Below are 20,847 nucleotides of genomic sequence, written 5' to 3' on the forward strand. Positions count from 1 at the left end.
GCCACACTATATTTGACATACCCTTCTTTCCAAATGCCCCAGCTCAGGTTAAATGCTCATTAAGGGGATTTTTTTAATTACTCTGAGAGCAGCCGTTCAGGGAGCTCCTGGGCTGTGCCGGCAGACCTGGGGATGCAGGAACCTCCGGACAGCAAAGATCATGAGCAGCTGCAGAGAACAACCCTTGACCTCGGCACAGGGAATGTCTGGCTGCAGTCTGTAACCTCTTTGAGGTGTTTTTCACTGCCTCCCTCAGTGATCTCTTCTCCCTGACCCTGCAGGCAGCCTGGCCTCATCCTTTCAAATGGGGCAATGAGAAATGAAATGGCTTCAGGCAGGATAAACAGCTCATGGCTCAGCACAGCATTCCCTTGCTTCTCCTCCTCATTAGCCACAAAATGCATTTGTGAAAATCAGTGGCAAAAAGTTGTAATTCTCCACACTATTTATAGAGAGAATCACAGAAAACCTCATCAGGCCTTGGAGGAAGGAGAAGCTCCTCTCTGGCTTCTGTAGCCACCTGAATGAAGGTGGTGGCCACCACTGCCACGTGACATGAGCCAACTGCCATCCACCGGCATGGAGTGGAGGAAGAACATTTTCTTTGGGCCACTGACCCGGTGCTTATTTGTATTTTAAGTTTTTCCTCTGCTTTGTACTTCCTTCTCTTGAATCTGCACTCACGATGCAAGGCCTTGGCTGTTTTAATTTCCCTGCCATTGAAACACACTGGCTCACGTCACAGAATCATGGAATCCTAGAATGGTTTGGGTTGGAAAGGACCTTAAAGACCATCTCATTCTACCCCCTTGCCATGGGCTGGGACACCTTCCACCGGACCAGGTTGCTCCGAGCCCTGTCCAACCTGGTTTTGGACACTTCCAGGGATGGGGCAGCCACAGCTTCTCTGGGCAACCTCTGCCAGGGCCTCACTACCCTGTGTAATCCCTATCGGTGGAACTTCTGTGGGAGGTGCCTCCCCTAAAGTCTATTTTGCTCCTCCCCAGTCAAGGAGGGGTTAAGAGGTGCCACAGGTGGGGCCATCTCTGTTGGCCACACTTTGGCCCAGGAGTGCAGCCTGGCTGACTGTCCCTGGTTCAGCACTTACAGCCTCTCCGGGCAGTTGTCCGGCTGATCCAGGTATCCTCCATCCATGACAAACTTTAGCACCTGTTCGTTGGAGAGTCCCTGGTACGGCTGCTCTGCCAAACTGCTTATTTCCCAAAGGACCACACCAAATGACCTGAGAAAGAAGGAAGACTCCTGGTGAGAACAGAACATCCCGGAGCTCTCCAAGCGACAGAGTTATTTTGGAGAACACACACTTCAAAAGCACTGTATTTTTAACAAGAGGGTTTCAAAACAACGGCTTTGTTTTGTCTGTGCTCTGAACAAGTCAGTTTAAACTATGTGTGTTAAAAAGAGTGAGCTCCTGAGCTGGAATCCATCTGGGATTGCAGTGCACAACTTACCACACGTCGGAATAGGTGGTGAAAACCCCATCCTTCAGCGACTCGGGGGCCATCCAGCGCACAGGTAGCAGCCCTTTGCCTCCCTTGCGGTAATAATCCGTCTCATAGATGTCTCTGGTCATCCCAAAGTCTGGGAAAAGCAATTGGGATGTGTTAAATATCTCCCTCCATCCTGCTTTTCCCATCTCCAGATGGATGTTTCCTTCCCTGTTCTCGCACACCCAGTGACACTCCCCCCACAGCCCTGCCGACAGTCATCTGGCACCTTGTGATTAATGTTCAAAATATTTCCCTTTGCATGCATTTTTTCTACAGAGACTCCAGAGTTAAATTTTTTGGTGACAGTTTCTATTCTAAACATTATATTATTTGTCCTCTATAAGGGAAAAAAGAGCTCCCTTTGCCTGAAATCCCACTGCCTTAGCTTTACCTCCAGAGAGCTCTGAAAAACCACCACACTGTGGGGTTTTGGGTTATTTTTAAATGTTATATTTATTTATTTCCACAAGGGTTTGGGTTAAAAACCTGTTTTGTGGAAGACAAATGACTTTTAAAAGTCACTTGACCTAATGATGGGATTATCGCCACTGTGTTTGTTGTACCAAACACTTTCTTTGTCATAATTCTCATGGAAGCAAAGACCAGTGAGACAAACTCAGGCAGCTTTTGGATAGAGGTTTGGGAATAATGAATTGTACTTCCTTCTCTTGAATCTGCACTCATGATTTAAGGGCCAGACTGGTTTAATTTCCCTTCTAGTGAAACAGGCTGGTTCATGTCACAGAATCATGGAATGGTTTGGGTTGGAAGGGACCTTAAAGCTCATCCAGTCCCACCCCCTGCCATGGGCAGGGACACCTTCTGCTATCCCAAGCCCCATCCAACCTAGCCTTGGACACTTCCAGGGGCGGGGCAGCCACAGCTTCACTGGGAAAGCTGTGCCAGGGCCTCACCACCCAGAGAAAAGCTGCTCTGGTTCTGCAGAAGATGTTTTTCTCACTGAAATCCATTCAACTCTGTCAAGGAGAAGAGAAAGTGCTGCAAAGGTGGCCAGTGAGAATCACCCAAGTTTGCCACATTGGTTTTGGGCTTCATTTATTTGCCTTCTCAGCAAATGTGATGCACAGAATCATCTGGTGATCACAGGATCACAGAATGGCCTGGGTTGGAAGGGACCTTAGACATCATCTATGATCCTGCACTATCCACCTCCGATTTTCACAGTGAAGTCCTCTGCGACCATACAGTTCCGAGCTGCCAGATCCCTGTGAACAAACTTCTTGGCATTCAGGTAGGCCATGCCATCTGCAATCTCTGCAGCCATCTGGATCATCTCCCTCAGTGTCGGGGGCGGACGACCAGGGTTGTTCTACAAGAAATCAATCGCAGAATCACAGAATGGTTTGGGTTGGAAGGGACCTCAAAGATCATCCAGTTCCACTCCCCTGCTGTGGACAGGGACACATTCCACTAGCCCAAGTTGCTCCAAGCCTCATCCAACCTGGCCTTGGACACTTCCAGGGATGGGGCAGCCACAGCTTCTCTGGGCAACCTGTGCCAGGGCCTCCCCACTCTCACAGGGAAGAATTTCTTCCCAGTATCCAATCAAACCTACCCTCTTTTAGCTTAAAGCCATTTAATAAAGAAGTATTAAACCTCAAATCAGGTCACTCTGTTGCAAAACAGACCCCCCTCTCCTGTCTTTACCTCAGCTTCAGGTCTCAGAGAGCGGAGGTAACTTTTCAGGTCCCCGTGTGCCATCAGCTCCATGACCACCAGGGTGGGTTGTCCCTTTGAGACCACCCCGAGAAGGCAAACCTGGAAAATAAGGGAGAAATTCCCTCAAGGTTGTGTCCAAACACACTGGACAAGGCCAACAACCCCTGAAACAGAGCTGAGAACAGCTTCAAAAAGCCCTGTCTGGCTGAGAGGTTTAGAAAGAGCAGACTTGGGCAGATGTGTTCTGCGGAATCTGACAGGGAAAGATCCCAGGGAAAGATCTGTTTGATCTCTGCTGCTTTGGGGAGCTGAGAGTCAGGCTCTGAAAGCACTGAAGAATGAGGAGCTGTGCGACGGGATGTGCTAACGAGTCGAGGCACCCAGCACTTACCACATGATGGCAGCTGAAGCCTTTCATCACAGAGGCTTCGTTGAGGAACTCGATGCGCTCGCGCAAACTCGCAGACTCGTTCACCGTCTTCACGGCCACGCGGGTCTCGGGCTCTCCCTTCACAATGTCCTTGGCAATTCCCTCGTACACCATTCCAAAGGAGCCCTGCCCCAGCTCTCGGAGGAGAGTGATCTTGTCCCGTGGAACCTCCCATTCGTCAGGGACATAAACTGTGCGGCAGAGGGGAACATTTCTGAACTGAGCAAGTACCTTGTGAAAGATGCTTCTGTGGCAGCTTAGATTACAGAATCCCAGAATCCCAGAACATACTGAGTTGGAAGAGACCCACAAGGATCATCCAGTCCAACCCTCAGCCCTGCACAGGCCCAGCCCCAAGAGTCCCACCCTGTGCCCCAGAGGATCAACCAAACCCTCCTGGAGCTCTGGCAGCCTTGGGGCTGTGCCCACTGCCCTGGGGAGCCTGGGCAGTGCCCAACCAGCCTCTGGGGGAAGAACCTTTTTCTAATATCCAACCCTGACACAACTTCAGGCCATTCCCTGGGTCCTGTCCCTGGTCCCCCCAGAGCGGAGCTCAGTCCCTGCCCCTCCTCTGCCCCTCCCAAGGAAGTTGTAACTGCAGTGAGGTCTCCCCTCAGTCTCGTCTTCTGCAGCTGAACACACCAAGTGCCCTCAGTGCCCTCACAGTGTCCTCAAGGCCCTTCCCCATCTTCGCTGCCCTCTGCCACAGGACACTATGACTAGAAAATCCCATGAAGACAATTCCAATCCCATCCTGCTGCACTGACTGAACAAAAAACAAACCCTGCAGGAAGCCCTGGTTACTCTCACCATCACTGGCGCTGATGTATTCGGGGTTGGAGGATGCATACAGGGGTCCGGTTGGTCCTTCAGTTTGTCTGGAAAGGACACAAGTTCTTCAGCACATTTGCAGCCTTTGACACACTCCAGGTGAAAGCAGTTTGATAAACTCCCAAAACATGCAGCAAACACAAACTCTCCCCATTTCCAAAGGTACAAAATACTTCCTACGCTACATTAATGTTCCAATCATTATGGAAATTAGAAAATAGACAAAAATTGACTCCCAGCAAATCAACAAAACTTCTGGATGTAAGTTTTGGTTGCTCTGGTGAAAGCAAGATGAAATTGCACTCACCTCTTTTTCACAAGCACATAAGCAGCTCCAATAATTCCAGCAATTATTATGGCAAAAATAATGGGAACGATTATAACAGCAATATTAGGCTGAGCATTCACTAAGAAAGAAAGAGAGAGTTGGAGGCATTACAAAGGTCCAAAATCCAAGTTTTTTCCTCAATACAATAAATGCAACAAATACGAAACGAGCTATTTCAGAATATGGTGGGGTTGGTCAGAATGAGAACGCATGAAGAAAAGCCACGTTTCCAAGTAATTCCAGTTTCTTGAAAGCAGATACTTTGGTAAATATTTAATGACTCCCTGTAGTTCTCTGTGCGCTGCTTGCTAAACCCCATTCTCCAAAAAACCCCCGAGGTTCTATCAGGGATTAAATGTTGAAAATAAAATGAACTCACAATAATCAGCCACGTAAAAATAGGTGGGTTCTGTCCACGAGCCATTTCCAGCCAGGGAGGTCGCCCGGATCCGGACACTGTAGTTCCCAGGCTGAAGTCCTCGGAGTTTGCAGCCGTGCTCGGTGGCAAAGTGCTTTCGGGACACACAAAAATGGGCTTCCTGCAGGGAGAGGAGGCTATGTCACCCTCCCTCTGCAGCATCTGGCAGCTCCCTGGGGTTCCTGCAGCATCCAGAGCTCCCCGACAGCCCAATGGGGCTCCTGCAGCATCCAGAGCTCCCTGACAGCTCCCTGGGATTCTTGGAGCACCTCCCTGGCTGGCAAACACACACACATAAAGGCTCTCACAGGCTCAGGGCTGCTCTAGTTTAGTGCTTTGTGCTGGATTTGTGTTTTACAGAGCAGTAGTTCATGTTACAGAGAATAAGAGCCATGTGCTGTACTAGCCTTCAGCCCTGAAATTAGATCTGGACCGGAGAGTCCTGCTCTCTCCCTGGCACTGACACCAGCATTGTCCCCTTGGCACTGACACCTGCCCAGGCACCAGCACTCCCACAAGCTCATGGACTGCTCAATGCTTTCCTAATTTCTTTAAGCAACTTAAATGTCACAGAATCACAGAAATATCAAGGTTGGAAGAGACCTTCAAGGTCATCAAGTCCAACCATCAACCCAGCACCATCATCATCAACCCTAAACCATGTCCCCAAGTGCCACATCCAGACACCTCCAGAGATGGTGACTCTACCACCTCCCTGGGCAACTTGTTTCAATGCCTGACCACTCTTTCTATGAAAGATTTTTTTCTAATATCTAATCTGAACCTCCCCTGGTGCAACTTAAGGCAATTTCCTCTCGTCCTTTCACCTGAGACAGAGCAATAACATTTCTAAAAAATTCCATACAGAAAGTTGGAAAATCAGCTAAACTTGTTTGGTAAATGGACACCACAGGGGTAGACAATTTCTTGATGTTATCCCAGACAGATTTCCAGAGGAGACAAATTCAACAGTGAAGTTTTGTGTCCCATTGGTTCCTGCACCAGGAAACCAGACTGGGCAGGGCACTGTATGCACCAGGACTATTAAATCCTAAACAGCCCTGGGCTTTCAGGTGGAGTCACTTCTCTAGAGGTGCTGTGGAGAAGCAGAAACTCTTGCTCTGTCAGAAATTTTCACTCTTCAGCAGAAGCTGAAGGGAGAAGCAGAAACTCTCACCTCTGCCTCCCCGAGCCGTCCGTAGTTCACCTCGTACAGCACGATCAGGCCGTTGGGCTCCTTTGGCTCCTGCCACCTCAAATGCACCGTGTTCTTTTCAACCACTTCATGGGAAACCGGACCAACAATGTCATCAGCCTTAGCTAGAACCAAGTTCACGATTAAAAAGTTTTATTTCACACCTTTGGCAAAATTCAAACCTGCCAACCTCATCCATCACCCTTTCCCATCAGAACTCAAGGATGGCCCCGGTTCTATGCGATTTCTCTATATGGCAGCTGGATCCCATGGGAAAAGCAGCATTTTGGGAACAGCCACCAACCCAAAACCGAGCTTGGGGAGATCCTTACCTTCTGGCATGGTCCTGGCACTGACATAGGCTGCCACGCTGCACCGGGACTCCTGAGCATCGTGGTTGCAGGCGTGGAGCTCGATGCGGTATCCGGTGAAATGGCGCAGCCCCGAGATCACCAGGGACTCCTTGGACAGGACTTTCTCAAAAGGTTTCTGCTCCTCTGCACCCTCAGCTGCTGCTGCAGAGTTGTTGGGAGAGGCTGGGATGGTGGGGATCACCACGGTGGCGTTTGCCACAGAGGCGAGGTCTCTCCGTTTTCTTGATGGCCTGTTAAACAACACAGGTCCCCATGTTATTTGCTACATTCAATGTGAACACACTGACCTGAAATGGAAGAGTTAAAATGAGAGAGCTCAGGGTACCACTGAAAACTCAAATTAAAGCCTCATATTTACAACAAAGAAATTCAGGAGTATTTTTTTTTAACCAAGCAATCTGTCTTTTTTAAAATTCTGTATCTATGAGACTCTCTCCTTGCTCAACTTCACACAGGGAAATAAAACAAAAATAAATCAATTCGAGTCTCAAGCATTTGCTTGAGAATTCCAGTTCTTCAAGATCTCTCAGCTGGATCTAACTTTGCCAGGATGCCTTGTGCAGGGTTGCAATGCTTTGGAGTTCAGCTCCCACATGTTTTAGCTCTGAGCAAATGAGGTCACACCACAGCCCCTGACTCTGATGACCTTAAATGTGCCACATATCCCAAGTGTCACTAACTTGCATTTATAAAGCCTAAGGCCACTTTCACAGCTCATTGGAATACATTTGCTGCTCTGAACCCTATGGCTGAACCTCAATGGATACCTGAATCAGTTTTAGCTTTTCTTAAGAGAACAAACCTATTAAGTCCTTTTCAACAGATGCATTTAAAACTCATGACTGATTACAAATTAGCTGTGTGGTTTTGTTAGCCAAATGTTGCTTCTCAAATTATTGCATTTCAGTCTGAAAACCAATTTTTTGCAGTTGTAACACCAGTACCAGCAGTGTGACCCTGTCACCTCCCCTGTCTGCAGGTGAGTGCCACCGGTCAGCTTTAATGTCAGGTTTTATCAGAAAATTAAGAGCCATTCACAAATTTCATTTTCTTGGCAAAAAAGAAAAAGAAGGGAGCAGTACCAAACCAGAACTGCTCCTTCTAACACTTTATGTGCTGCCACACATTTGCCACGGGGAATTCCAGGTTTGGAACCAACACCTGGTGAATCAGTAACTGTATTCAGTTACACAAAAGGAATTAACACCATTGAAATCCAGACTATGTATTTTAAGGGGGTGATGATCTTTTTATGTGTGTGCAGCTATTAAAGGGTACAAAGAGTGACCTGAACTGAACCCACACTTGAGGCATCTCCAGTCTCTAAAAATGTAACAAGCTGTTGAAGCTGCTGAACTGAACTTTCCACTGCCACCCTCTGACTACCAGGCAATGATCAGCCAATTCCAGCCATGGGCAGGGACACCTTCCCCTATCTCAGGTTGCTCCAAGCCCCATCCAACCTGGCCTTGGACACTTCCAGGGATGGGGCAGCCACAGCTTCTCTGGGCAACCTGTGCCAGGGCCTCACCCCCCTCACAGGGAGAAATTTCTGGATGCCAAATGGCAGGTTCAGTGAGCACATTCCAGTTTATAGTTTTCTCTTTCTTAATTACCAATTAACTCCCTTTGGAGCTGCTGTTCCCTCAGCCTGTGTATTGTTCTGAGCAGTGTCCTCTCAGGATGGGGTAGAGTTCAGAGACCCAGCTCTGGGTCATGTCACCTCCCTCCTTGGGAAGGATTCCTTATGGTCAACCAGAGCCTTGTTTGCATAAAAGCAAAGCTACACCTGCTGTTTACAAAGTGTGGATTCAGCTGGTCTTCGTGTTTAAGGGAATTTTGCTTTTCACAAGTAAAACAGTAATTTGACCACTGATGAAACAGAATAAATGCAAGAATTCCTTCCTTCCCAAGTCACAGAAAGCAAGAAATACTTGTGAAGGTATAAAACCCCAATCTTCCCATATTTATTATCCTGGATTTGCAGCAATTTTCTTGCCAAATTCTCTGTATTTTCAAACATCTGATTCTTCTCAGAGTTATCCAGTGCAATTTGCATTAGAGCTATTTCAGCAGCTCCAGTGACCTTCCCTGTGAAATCCTCAGATCCAGGTTCCTCCTGCTGTCACAGACAACCAGTATGGGGCTCACAGAGGCTGGAAGTGACAACTCATCACATGCAATATGGCCTATGCTGGAGGATTCTAAAAATGCCTTAAGTACCTTAAGCCGAGCTTTTCTACCTGAAACTAGCCCGGGACACCTGGCCTGGCTTCCCTCCTGTGCTGGTAAAAGCAGTTTATATTTGTGTACACAATTAATTAATTGAACTGGGAAACCCAGGAGGGGGAAAAATTACTTTTAATGTAAGTAATTTCCCAGATCTTACTCACTCTGTAACCCAGGAATACTGGGAATGCCATGAGTGTGTGTGACACAGAGACAGAACAGTGAGTTTGCTCTTTCTCTTTTTGCAGTAATGGAGAGAATACATGGAATGACATCCTAAACAGTTCCCATTTAGTTCCCCTTTGCCTCTTAGGACTTTTCTTACTTTTGAAATCTTTCCATGCTTTCCACAGAATCATTGAGCAGGTGAGGCTGGAAGGCACCTCTTGCCCAAAGCAGGGGCAGCTGCAGCAGGTTGCTCAGGACCATGTTTTAGTATCTCCAGGGATGGAGACTCCACACCTCCCTGGGCAGCCTGTTCCAGTGTGTAACCATCCAACCTGTGCAAAACTCTTCCAAAATAAGAGCAAATAAAACAGGAAAGAAGAAGCAAACCATCAGCTTCTGATGGCCCCTTTGCTCAGCTCCAAAGGGAGGTCACAGAGCAGCTGGTGTGAAGACACCTGCCAGCTCTGCCAGAAACATCCCAAAATCTCTGGTCTGCCTTGTCAGTGCCAGAGCAAACTGACCCACAAGAGTGATAGTGTATCCTGGTAATAAATGTGCACAGGGGGAAGGAACAGTTTCTGATTTCCAGAAGGGTGAGATCAGCCCTGGACTAAGCAGAGCAGGGCAGAGCCATGGCACATGGAAAACAAGGAGACAAGGCATCAGGGAGAAACTGCTCTGATTCTGCCCCCCCGCCATCTCATATTCCCTGCTGGCTTCATCCCTGAGATCCCTCCCGTGACTGGCAGGTTTCTTCTCTCCAGGAGAGGCCACACAGCACCTCGAGAGAGGTCAATGAACTCTCAGGAGCCACAAAAAAGCACCTTAAGTAAATCACACTCCTTGCCAGGCTTTGTGAGCAGGTGATAGCACAGTATTCACAGGAAAAATAATTCTGATTTACATGACAACAGCCTGGAGCTGCTGGGGAAGACAAGCAGGACAGGTGGCAGCAGGGAAGTATCTTTACCACAGACTTATAACAGCAAAAGAGTTTGTTTTAAAGGATTAGCCAAGCCTAGGGATGTGGAGACTTGTTTCTTAGCAGCCTGACAAGGTGGCACATCCTGGTGGATTGGTTTCTTCCTAAAATACATACCCCAGAAACTGGCCTGAGAAGCATCCTGGGCTGGCTGCACAATAAAATTGGGAAAAAAAGGAAATAAAAAAGAAATCAGGTTGTCAGAATTGTCTGCCTACATCAGGAGGAGGTTGGCTTTTGCACATGGCTTGGGCTCTCCTCTGCCTCAGAATACGTCATGTCCTGGCATCCTCTGGCACAGTGAAACTTGTCCTGATGGGCATCAACAGCCAGGGAATGGCAAAAGGAGGGACTCAGCCCAAGGCACCAGAGCAGCCTCACAGGGAACACCCCAGTAACGCATCCAGTGTATTCAAAAAGGAAAATGTTCAGTGCAGCGACACAGCTTTTGCCAAGGAGCTGCAAATAAAGGTTTGTTAGCTCAGGGCAGCAAGCTGAGAATAAATTTAGAGCACAAAATGCATGACAGGGAAGAGGGTAAATCATCACAGATTCTAACCTGCTTCCCAGCACTTCCTCCCTGAGCTGCATATGAAGTGTGAAGACATTCAACACCACTTAATGTGACACTGTGTGTGCCACTCAAAACAGGACATTCACCACCCACAGCACTCACATTCCTCATGGTATTGGAGGTATTTCCCACACTAAGTGCAAGGAAGACCACAAATACCATGCTGAAGGACAAGGCTGTGGCCTCATAAATTGCCCTTTTCCTTTCTTTTCAACTCAATGAAAAACTTGACCACAACATTTTTTGACAGAAAAAAAAAATCGCTATTTTTGGCATCATCCAAGTTTCAATTTGCTGCAGGCATTCAGCTGTTTGTTAAGGATTCTCACTTTATTCTCAAGCTGAGGAGGATTCAGAGACAGGAAATTAAAGCAGGATCTTCCCAATTTGCAGAAACATCAGTGTAGGTGCTCAGCTGTCCCCATTCCAACACCCATATCCAGCTGGAGTAGACAGGTCCATGGAAGCCCAGAGACTGGCAACATGACCACATCCAACCTAATAATTGTGTTTAATAATCAATCAATTAATCACAGTTCCCTCCCCCTGACCACATGAGCACTGTTTGATGTTCCTACCTTGGCACAAAAACCTCGTTGTGAAGGTAGTTCTCAAATGTCTTGCGGAAAGCAGATTCCTCCAGCTCCTTCTGTATCTGGGAGTCTGTCTTCGGGCAGGAACAACATTCCCCACTGACATCCTCGTTTTCACTCTGATTATACTTCTGAGGGTCTTCAGATTCAAAAGGAGGAGACCATGTCCTTGAGGGAAGTTTTAATCCTGTGGACAAAAGAGTTTTAGTGTCACTCATACTTAACTTGGCAGATGTTCAACCCTACAAAGAACCCAAACCAGTGTGCACAGGATTCATGGCACATTGGGGCGTCCTGAGCTTTCACATCCAGGGCTGAGCAGTTCCCTCTTTTCTGACAGGCCTTTGATTCAAAAACATTTTTTGAAACAAAGCTCAGATGCTGCTGTAGTCTGTGAGTTCTATCCCAGTTCATCCCAGTTTAGGTAACACAGGGCAGCAGGTGAGATTTTGGGAGTCCTCAGTGAAACTCTGTGTTCTCAAGGAATCCCAAACCAGGCACAAGATACCTTCAAAAATTAACCTGGCCCTGAGCTCCAGAAGCACCGAAGTTTTTAACTTTACCATCTCCATAGCTGTTGTTAAACTTGTAACTCAGTTTAAAAAGAACAAGGGCAGCAGGGAGATCCCCAAAGGAAAAAAAATGTCTGATTACTCTGTAAGAAATGTTTTTGGAGACCTTTTGCACATACCTGGGCAGTAGCACCTAATGTATAATGAACAGGGGGAGGACACAGCTGCATCTCAGCATGTTTCTTGAACAACATTCTTGAAAACAGCAGAACTGGGCCCCCAGAGCATCTCCAAGGCAAAAACTCCAGGGAATTCTGAGAGAGACTGAAGGAAAGGCCCAGAGAGAGAAGCAGCCACTCACCTTTCAAGCAGTAATCAAGTTCATAAAGCTCACTGTCCTCTGCCTGCTGCTGCCAGTACACCAGGTAGTGCGTGATGTTCCCGTTGGGCTCCGAGGGTGGTTTCCACTTCAGGATGATTTGGGATGAAGAGTTGGAAACAGATATCGGATCTAACGGCACTGACGGAACTGTGTGGGTGGGCAAAGAGGCACAGGTCACTGCACTGCCCTGCCAGAGGGTGACAGGATGGGGGACAAACACAGGCAAGTTGCCATTCCTATGGGAATCCAGCATTCTCCATGGTAGGTTCCTGCAGCAGAAACACCAGAACACTCAGGCTCCCAAAGGCTGCACTTGATGATCCTGGAGGTCCCTTCCAGCCTCATGGCCACATGAGCTGGATAGAAGAGATCACACTTGGCAAATCTCCCTGTGCAGGGAATCCCACACCCTTCCACTGGTTTAGGAATTCCTTCCTACCAAAGTACAGCAGGCAAGGGAAAGTTTCATGGATGTGGGACTATCACAGCTCCCAGGCAGAAGACTATTTACATAAGCACAGAATCTGCTGAGTTGGACGGGACCCACAACGATTATCAAGTCAAACTCCTGGCCCTGCACAGGACCATCCCCAAGAGTCACACCCTGTGCCTGAGAGGACCATCCAAGCACTTCATGAGCTCTGGCAGCCTTGGTACCATGCCCACTGCCCTGGGGAGCCTGTTCAGTGCCCCACCAGCCTCTGGGAGAAGAACCTTTTCCTAATATCCAGCCTAAACTTCCTCTGACACAACTCCAGGCCATTCCCTGGGGTCCTATCACTGGTCACCACAGAGAAGAGATCAGTGGCTGTCCCTCTTCTTATTCAGGACTTATTTAGAACTCTTTCTCCCTTGCAAAGCAACATTAATGTGCTGGTACTGACCCGTGGCGTTGGTCTGGATGTAGATAATCTCACTCTTCGCTCCGTATGTCCGTCGCTCATCGGAAAAGGTGACCAGGGTTTTCACAAACACAGCATATTGTGTCCAGGGTTTCAGGCCCCTCAGGAGCCAGCCTGGCTGGGCCTGGGCTTTGGGCTCGTTGGACCGTGGGGGTGGGTCAACATCCACAACTGTCCAGCTGTTTGACCCACAAGCGTCCTGGCCATCGAACTCCGTCACGTTTTGGTACGGACTTTAGGACAGAAAAGGCTCAAATTAACAGAATCTTCGCTCATCTTTTAAAAACAACAGTTCTAGGGACATCACTGAAAGTTACCATTCTTTACTCTTTGGAGAAAGTATTAATTCTCTTGTTGTATTTATTCTGAAAGTGAGGCATCAAAGAGCAGGTCCTGTGCCACACATGATCCCAACAACTAAATCCACGCTAATTATTTTCAGCTTTATGAAAATCAGCTTCTAAAAGAACCTTTCCCACCTCAAAGAGAATAAAACCCTAAACATCCCATGCAGGTGGTGGGGAGATGAGAAACTTCATGGTTAGAAGAACTGGAAGAACTCATGTTTGGATTGTTCTCAGATGAGGAATTTTGACTGCCCACAACTCGGTAAGTCAGGGATCTTAATGAACACTTTTATAGAAGGGTATAATTGGGAACTGAAGTGTTGGAGCCAGACAATCAGCAATTAAACAGCTTTGCCTACAACAGGTTTATTATCCACTCTTCAAGGCCAACTGCTGACTGTGGGAGCCCAACATGGCCACTGGTTCGTGATCGAAGGGTGGGTCACTTACGCTTCCTTGTAGAACAGCATAAATCCCAGGAGATCACGGAAATCAGGAGGCCAGTACGGCTCCCACTTTAACAGGATCTTGTCGTGAGAAGTCCTGATGTAAGAAAATTTCAGCAATTCATTTTCACCTGAGACAAATGACAAGCGACAATGAATTTATTAATGCTAAAAAATAAGGGTTTCAATTTCTATTATCTGAGAAGTGTAAGCTAAAGATGAGAATGTTGGCACTGAGAAGAGCTGCTTATCAAAAGCTTATCTTACTTCAATGCTATTCCTACCTTAAGTCAGGGTTGGAATAGATGTCCTCCTAAGACTCCTGCCAGCTTAAATTTTGCTATAATTTTATGAAAATGTCTTCGTACAATCCTAAACATCCACTGGTCAGATTATGTGACCAATACATCTGTTCTTGAACAAGCAGCAGTCACAAGTATTGAGGCCATGCTACTGAGAACACAGCTGCGATGGGCAGGGCACGTCTCCAGGATGAAGGACCAACCACCGCCTCCCTAAGATCCTGCTTTATGGTGAACTTGCCACTGGCTGCTGCAAGAGAGGAGCCCCCAAGAGGAGATACAAGGACTCCCTGAAGCAACAACTCAGCCTCAGGCATATTGATCACCATAACTGGTCTACTCTGGCCTCCAATCGGGAGGCCTGGAGACACACCATCTATTAACGCTGCTGATGGCTTTGAGAAAGCACCAGGATCACCCTTGAGGAGAAAAGACAGTGCAGAAAGAATCGTGCCCTGCAGAATATACCATCTAAGGAGTCTTTCTGCTCTGCCTTTTGCAACTGGACATGCCTGTCTCATATTGGCCTTTTTAGCCACCAACGTGCTTGCAAGAAACGTGGGTAGAGCCCTTCCCAAATCTTCGTTCGTGAAGCCCAGCCATGATTGATTGATGAAAATGTAGAAGAGTTGAACTAAATACTAAAAGGTGGGAAATCTAAAGGCAACATATTTTACAATTTATCATGATCTACACAGATGAACCCAGCAATGGGGTGTGCACAAAAATGAAGCGCATGATTTGCCAGCCTTGCCCAGGAGTAGTTTGGTCCCTTTGCAAACAGGAGGGTGTTTGCAGGAGGTTTGTCCCAGCAGCCCAAGAAGGATAAACTGTGGCTCTGACTGGATTTGCTATTCCTGCAGTAGCTGCAAAGGGAGGAAGAACATTCATTTCACTGGCACCACATCCAGAACAAACAAAAGCTTTCTTTTTTTTCCTCTATTTTTTTTAGTAAACAGGATGCTGCCAATATGAAAACTAACTTGGAATGTAAAAGCAAACAAAAAGCCAAACACCCTGGCAAGCTGTGGTTTGAGGTGGGGGTGGCACAGACACCAGCTCAGCAGGGGAGGGGCAAAGCTGGCAAAGAGGAATACAACTGTCTCCTCCAGCTGCCTTCAAACCAAACACCAGCCCAGGAGCTGCCACATGGCAGAGCTGGGTCTGAACTCCAAATCCAGGTTCATCCCCAATGCAGGAAGAGCTTTTCAGTGTCTCATGGGAGGAGATGAACTTTACAGACAGCTAATTCCTCGTACTCCTTCCCTCTGCCCAGGCTGGAGCTCTGCTGCCCCTGAGGATACAGCTCTGTGTGTGTTTTTCACTGGTACTGCCAGCTTTTAAGGTCACAGCCATTGCATTTCCTTCTCCCACTGTGCATGCATGGCTGCATGTGTTGATATGTGGAAAACCAGACCAGCAAACTGAGTCAGCTGAAAGATCTTCACTTTTTAAGTCCGTTCACAAACAGCTACATCAGGGTAACAAGGGCAGAACTGGGCGATCACAGAATCATGGAATGGTTTGGGTTGGAAGGGACCTTTAGCAGTGCTGTCCCCAAAAGCAGAGGGACAGAGCATCCACAGGATGATCCAAACTGCACTGCAGGGTGTGGGCAAGGATCTGAAATCGCAGTTTAATTAATGCTGGGCCTTTTGCTGGCAATACCTGCATAAGCATCTCATGTCAACCTGTGTGTGCTCCTGTTCTTATGTGCAGGCAAGTAAAGAATCAGAGCAGAGATACCACCAGCTAAGAACAAAGCTGGGTATTTTCTATCCCCACAGTCTGGTTCACCACACAGCCCTGTAAGTGTCTTACTGGCACAAACAGGGAAAGGAGATTGTGTGCCACAGAAAGGGAACAAACAGCAGGGTTGAGGGGGCAGAAGGGGTGCATTTATGGCAGCACTGCTGCCAAAAAATCTATCTTCAAAACTACATCTTCAGGAGCACAACTTCAGTGCCTTAACCATGCTGACACAGGCACTGCCTTATCACTGTTCCTGAAGAAAGCCATTAGCTTAAAAACCTCTGAGAAGCACAGCAAAAACTGTTGGAAAAATTTCCCTGACTGTTGTCATGGCAATTCCCTCACATGGCTCCAGGGATGGGTGGAAATCCTGTTTCTCCCATGTTTATTCTGTGTGCCCACTGTTGCCTCATGACATGGGAAAAGGAGGTTATGACTATTAATCAGGTACTCGGCAGTAACACGAAGTCCCAGCCCGGACCAAGGTAATGTTGTGCTAAACTCTTCAAAAATAATACTCTCAGCCCCAAAAACTTCCCAGCACAGCCCACAGAGAGCAAACTTTGGGGACCAAAGCTGGCAAGGCAGGCACCTTCCAGAGGGAGAACTGTGAGGACTTTTCCTCATGGCACAGGACTTTACTCAAGTGCCAAGTCTGGTGCTTTACCAGAAGTACAAGGACAGTCTCTGGACAAACATTATGGGCCAGGCTGAGGGAAATAGGAGTGTGAGGATGGAACTGAGGCAAGTCTTGCTGCATTCTGAGACTCTTACATGAGGCTTGATCCCCGTTGGTCTTCAGGGCTATGTCGTTCCTCTCCTGACGCCCCTTAGTCCCAGAGATCTCTTCCATCTTGTGGATTTCTGACAAGCACAGCTTGGGGTTATAGTGGAAGAAGAGTTTGCCTCGTGCAATAGTGAGGTTGTGTTTACTCCAGTCCCAGAGCTGGCGGAGGTTTTGGTTGTCCAAGGCATAAAATGAATAATTGCTGAAAGAAGAAGAATGAAAACATGGGTTGAGAGGGGATCCACTGAAAACTCCTTTTTCCTCGTGCACTAACCCAGACACCAAAGTGAATGCAAACTGTCTCCCCTGGGAGGGCACAATCCATGGGCAGAGGAATGTTTAAAAATAACTTAGGAATTGTTTCCAAATACAAATCATTCTGATAGCACTGGCACTCCTTGCACTTCAAAGCATTCAAATACAGTGTCTTTTGAGGGAACTCACCCAGCTTCGAGTGTTTCTCCTCTAATCAGATGGAGCTTCCGAAAAAAAGAAAGAGAAACCAAGGCATAAGAGCGGCGAATTTTGAGGTAACCTGAGATTTCTTCTATCAAGCCAAGATTTGCTTCCAGCTCAGCTGCTATGTTATCTATGGAGAGGAAAACATTGGGATTAGTTCTCTGATATCACTGAGAGAAACATCGATATCAGAGCCCAAATACATTAAACAGAACTGGTTTATGTTAATTCATGAGACGTTAAAAATTCAATTAACGCAAAAACCCAAATAACCAGTAACCTCAAGAGCCTTTGCTTAGTGGTTATTTTTCTGAATCCCTCTAAGATTCAGGGTGGTCAAAGCAAAAGAGAATCCCAGAACAGACTGAGTTGGAAGAGACCCACAACATCATCCAGTCCCACTCCTGGTCATGCACAGGACACCCCAAGAGGCACACACTGTGCCTGAGAGTATCATCCAAAGGCTCCTTGAGCTCTGTCAGCCTTTTTGCTGTGCCCACTGCCCTGGGGAGCCTGTTCAGTGCCCCACCACCCTCTGGGGGAAGAACCTTTCTCTAATATCCAACCTCAACCTCCTCTGACACGACTCCAGGCCATTCCCTTGGGTGCTGTCACTGGTCACCAGAAAAGCCCCAGCTCAGGGCTGGTGTCACATCCCCTGCCCTGCCATCCTGTGCTGCCCACTCCTCACTCACGGAGCACTTACTTCCTCCCCGGATATTTATAACCAGGCTGCCATTGACAACCGTGCAGCCCCGGAGCTCCTGTGCCGATGTCACGGAGTCGATCGTCTTCTCCTTCCCAAAGTCACAGACCTTGGGACAGGGCCCCGCACAGGGCGTGCAGTGCAGGCTGGAAAACAAGACAGTTGGGATACAGGGATGATGCTTAACATGGAATGTCACCTGGGGCATCCCCAGCAATTCCCAAAAGCACTGGTGTCCTGGCAATACGCCATGGGATTCACTAGACCAGGTTGCTCCAAGCCCTGTCCAACCTGGCCCTGAAAATAATTCTTTAAATTGTCATTTCCACACTTCAAACATAAATCACTCCCTCTCTTCCTACATAACAGAAACCAGAACAAAGTGATTTTTGTTATTCTGAAGAGTCCATTCGCCACGATGCTGCTCAGTGCTCTACATACCAAGGGTTTCAAGACCAACAAACCCAGTCTTCATCCCAAGATCGTTAACCAAACGTGTAATTGATGAGCTGGCCCTTCATCTGGGAATCCTCTGATTGAAGACTGCACATAAAGCTGCTTTAAAAAAGGCAAGTATGTGCTTTGTGCTCTGGGAAAATACTGCGAGCTCATCGCTTGCCCTGGTCACGACACCACAAAAATGTGTTCCCAACTAGTTCAGAGAATGAAATGCTCTAGGAAAAGCAGGGAACAGAGCTGTGAGGTCCCACTGGCAGCAGCCTGGAACAGCACGGGAGAGGCCATGGTGCTGTTACACAACCAGCAGAGCTACTTTGGGGCTGCTTGTTCATTCTTCTGAAAAGCAAAACAGGAAATGGCATAAGAAGTCCTGTTAGAGTGAATTCCCTGAAATTTATTATGGCAGGAGCAAATACATGCGAGCACAAAGCTACCAATATTCATAGGAAATCTGACTCATCACAATATATAATGGTATTATGGGACAAACAACAAAGTTTTCAGTGATAAACAGCTCAGCAACATAAATTATTTAATTCCTTTGTCGAAAAACCCTGGGAATAGACAGAATGGCTGTTCCCTGCTTTGATTCACGCTACACTTGTTTGTTACATTGTGCATTTATGTCTGGCACAGCTTGAACCTGCTCAATGAAAGTAATTACAGGGATGAGGGACAGATATTCTGAGAACGATCCACTCAAAGGATGCTGCGCTCTTTTGATTAGCCATGACCTCTCCCTGTTGTGCTTTCCAGCCACAACCTCTCCCTGTTGTGTTTTCCAGCCCAGCTTTCTGGCCTGAGGCTGTTCTAGAGGGGAGGAAAACAGGGCTGCTAAAGCCTCTCCACTGCCCATCTCCCTCCTCCCACTCTACTACAGAAAGACCACTCCAATTTGAGGATGCTCTTCTTCCTTGTCCTCTCTCTCAATCTCCCTTTTCGCACCTTTTCCAAACTTGAGAGGAAACAAGGGAGGCCAAGGGAAGAATAAACTCCTAGCACATGGTAGGTAAGAGCTGTCTGCTTTTAATGGATTGAATTAGCAAGGTATTAGTTTGTAAATCATATTAAAGTAGACCAACCAGGTGATTGTTACAGACGCTCCAAAGCCGGAAACTTTTCTTGGTGTTCACAGAGAACACAAACCCCATGTCCAAGCGAGAGGAAGGCACAGCCCCAAAAACCCCAGCATGGATTCTTTACCTGCAGACCACGTACTTACTTGCTGGAATTCATGATGTACCCCGAGGGGCACTCGTGGACACACTCATTGTTGTGGATGACGTGACACCCCGACTCCCTGGCATTCTTACACTTGTTGTGCAGCTCCTGGCAGAAGCTGAAGGTCACACAGCGCCAGCCCTCGAAGCGGTAGTACCCAGGGGGGCAGTTGTCCACACACTTCCCTTCCAGGTAGAAGTTGCGACAGGCCACGCACTTCTCGGGGTCGTTGGGCTCCGTGCAGTCCCCGAGGCACTCGCTGTGACAGCACTGCCCCTCCGAGGTGCAGCCCTGGGACTTGCAGGCAGCTGGACAAACTGGGGAGAGAAAACATCAGAGGCAGGTGAGAGTCACAGAACAACCCAGTGATGTTGTGACCCTGAGAGCTCACAAGCTGTGCCACTTGGCCCTGCTTGCTTTGGCATCTTCCCTTTCAAAGAGGCAACCACAAAGCGCAGGTGCCTCATCTCCGCTTTTCAGTGAAAATTCCACAGTTTAATAATGTTTTTGAAGGGTGTTATCATTCATCCTCGCAACTCATTAATGCTCATCTTCAAAAAGAGAAAAGTGAGTTTCCTTTTCCTCAGTTCAGTGCTGTGAGGCTCCAGGAGAGCTTTGGTGACTCCAACATTATTTCTGAAGCTCGGGAGTGATCAGACTCTACAGTAAGAGCTGTAGAGTCCCAACCTGGGACAGCCAGTGTCAGCCAGAAAGTTCTTGCTTCTTAGTTTAAGAATTTTAAGTTTCCCATAATAATGCTGTGAATAACACACGTCCAACAATCCTTTTAACACAACCCTTCAGCTTTATCAGGATTTTTTTCCCATCTCTCTCTCATCCTGTCACCAGTTTCCCGCAGGAATCCTACTGCCCTGGACCAACACAAGCTCTTCGGTGACTCTCTCAATAGCTCCATAAAGAAGAGTGTTATTGCTTGAGATTTTCATGGTTTACTTTTTAATTACCAATTACTTAGTGCCCCACAATACCTCTAACGAGTGGTTTGGGCTTTGAACTAGAAACCAGCGGCACAGCCCAGAGCAAACACTACGAGTAACACGGCAAGGGGCAGCTGAGCAAACCCAGGGAAGCTCCCGAGGGAAGGTCAGTCCTGCCCCTCAGCACCTCCATGCTCAGTCTTAGTGGTTCAAACAAGGCTGAACCGATTAAATCCAACTGCTTAATCCAGAACACGCCACAGAACTTCATGTCAGGAAGGAGAGAACAAAGCTGCAATCAGCACTCTGAGAGCAAGAACC

General features: G+C 47.6%; 1 protein-coding gene across 2 annotated transcripts in view; it reads right to left on the bottom strand.

Annotated features, from left to right (window-relative positions):
• Positions 1-20,847, bottom strand: part of INSR (insulin receptor) — a 59,326-nt gene that overhangs the window by 6,797 nt on the left and 31,682 nt on the right. For both annotated transcript variants that reach the window (XM_027701649.1, XM_027701650.1), the window contains exons 3-20: positions 19,590-19,905; positions 17,909-18,054; positions 17,188-17,332; positions 16,731-16,945; positions 13,907-14,033; positions 13,092-13,342; positions 12,187-12,354; positions 11,299-11,500; positions 6,726-6,997; positions 6,376-6,518; positions 5,160-5,319; positions 4,760-4,859; positions 4,432-4,499; positions 3,583-3,812; positions 3,180-3,290; positions 2,682-2,841; positions 1,473-1,602; positions 1,109-1,243 (exon numbers count right to left, since the gene is read on the bottom strand). In XM_027701649.1, coding sequence (XP_027557450.1) covers positions 1,109-1,243; positions 1,473-1,602; positions 2,682-2,841; positions 3,180-3,290; positions 3,583-3,812; positions 4,432-4,499; positions 4,760-4,859; positions 5,160-5,319; positions 6,376-6,518; positions 6,726-6,997; positions 11,299-11,500; positions 12,187-12,354; positions 13,092-13,342; positions 13,907-14,033; positions 16,731-16,945; positions 17,188-17,332; positions 17,909-18,054; positions 19,590-19,905 — 3,079 coding nt within the window. The remainder of the gene's footprint in view (positions 1-1,108; positions 1,244-1,472; positions 1,603-2,681; positions 2,842-3,179; positions 3,291-3,582; positions 3,813-4,431; positions 4,500-4,759; positions 4,860-5,159; positions 5,320-6,375; positions 6,519-6,725; positions 6,998-11,298; positions 11,501-12,186; positions 12,355-13,091; positions 13,343-13,906; positions 14,034-16,730; positions 16,946-17,187; positions 17,333-17,908; positions 18,055-19,589; positions 19,906-20,847) is intronic.

The sequence above is a fragment of the Neopelma chrysocephalum genome, unplaced genomic scaffold, assembly GCF_003984885.1.
Source record: "Neopelma chrysocephalum unplaced genomic scaffold, ASM398488v2 Primary Assembly neopelma1_164, whole genome shotgun sequence".
Taxonomy (NCBI): Eukaryota; Metazoa; Chordata; class Aves; order Passeriformes; family Pipridae; genus Neopelma; species Neopelma chrysocephalum.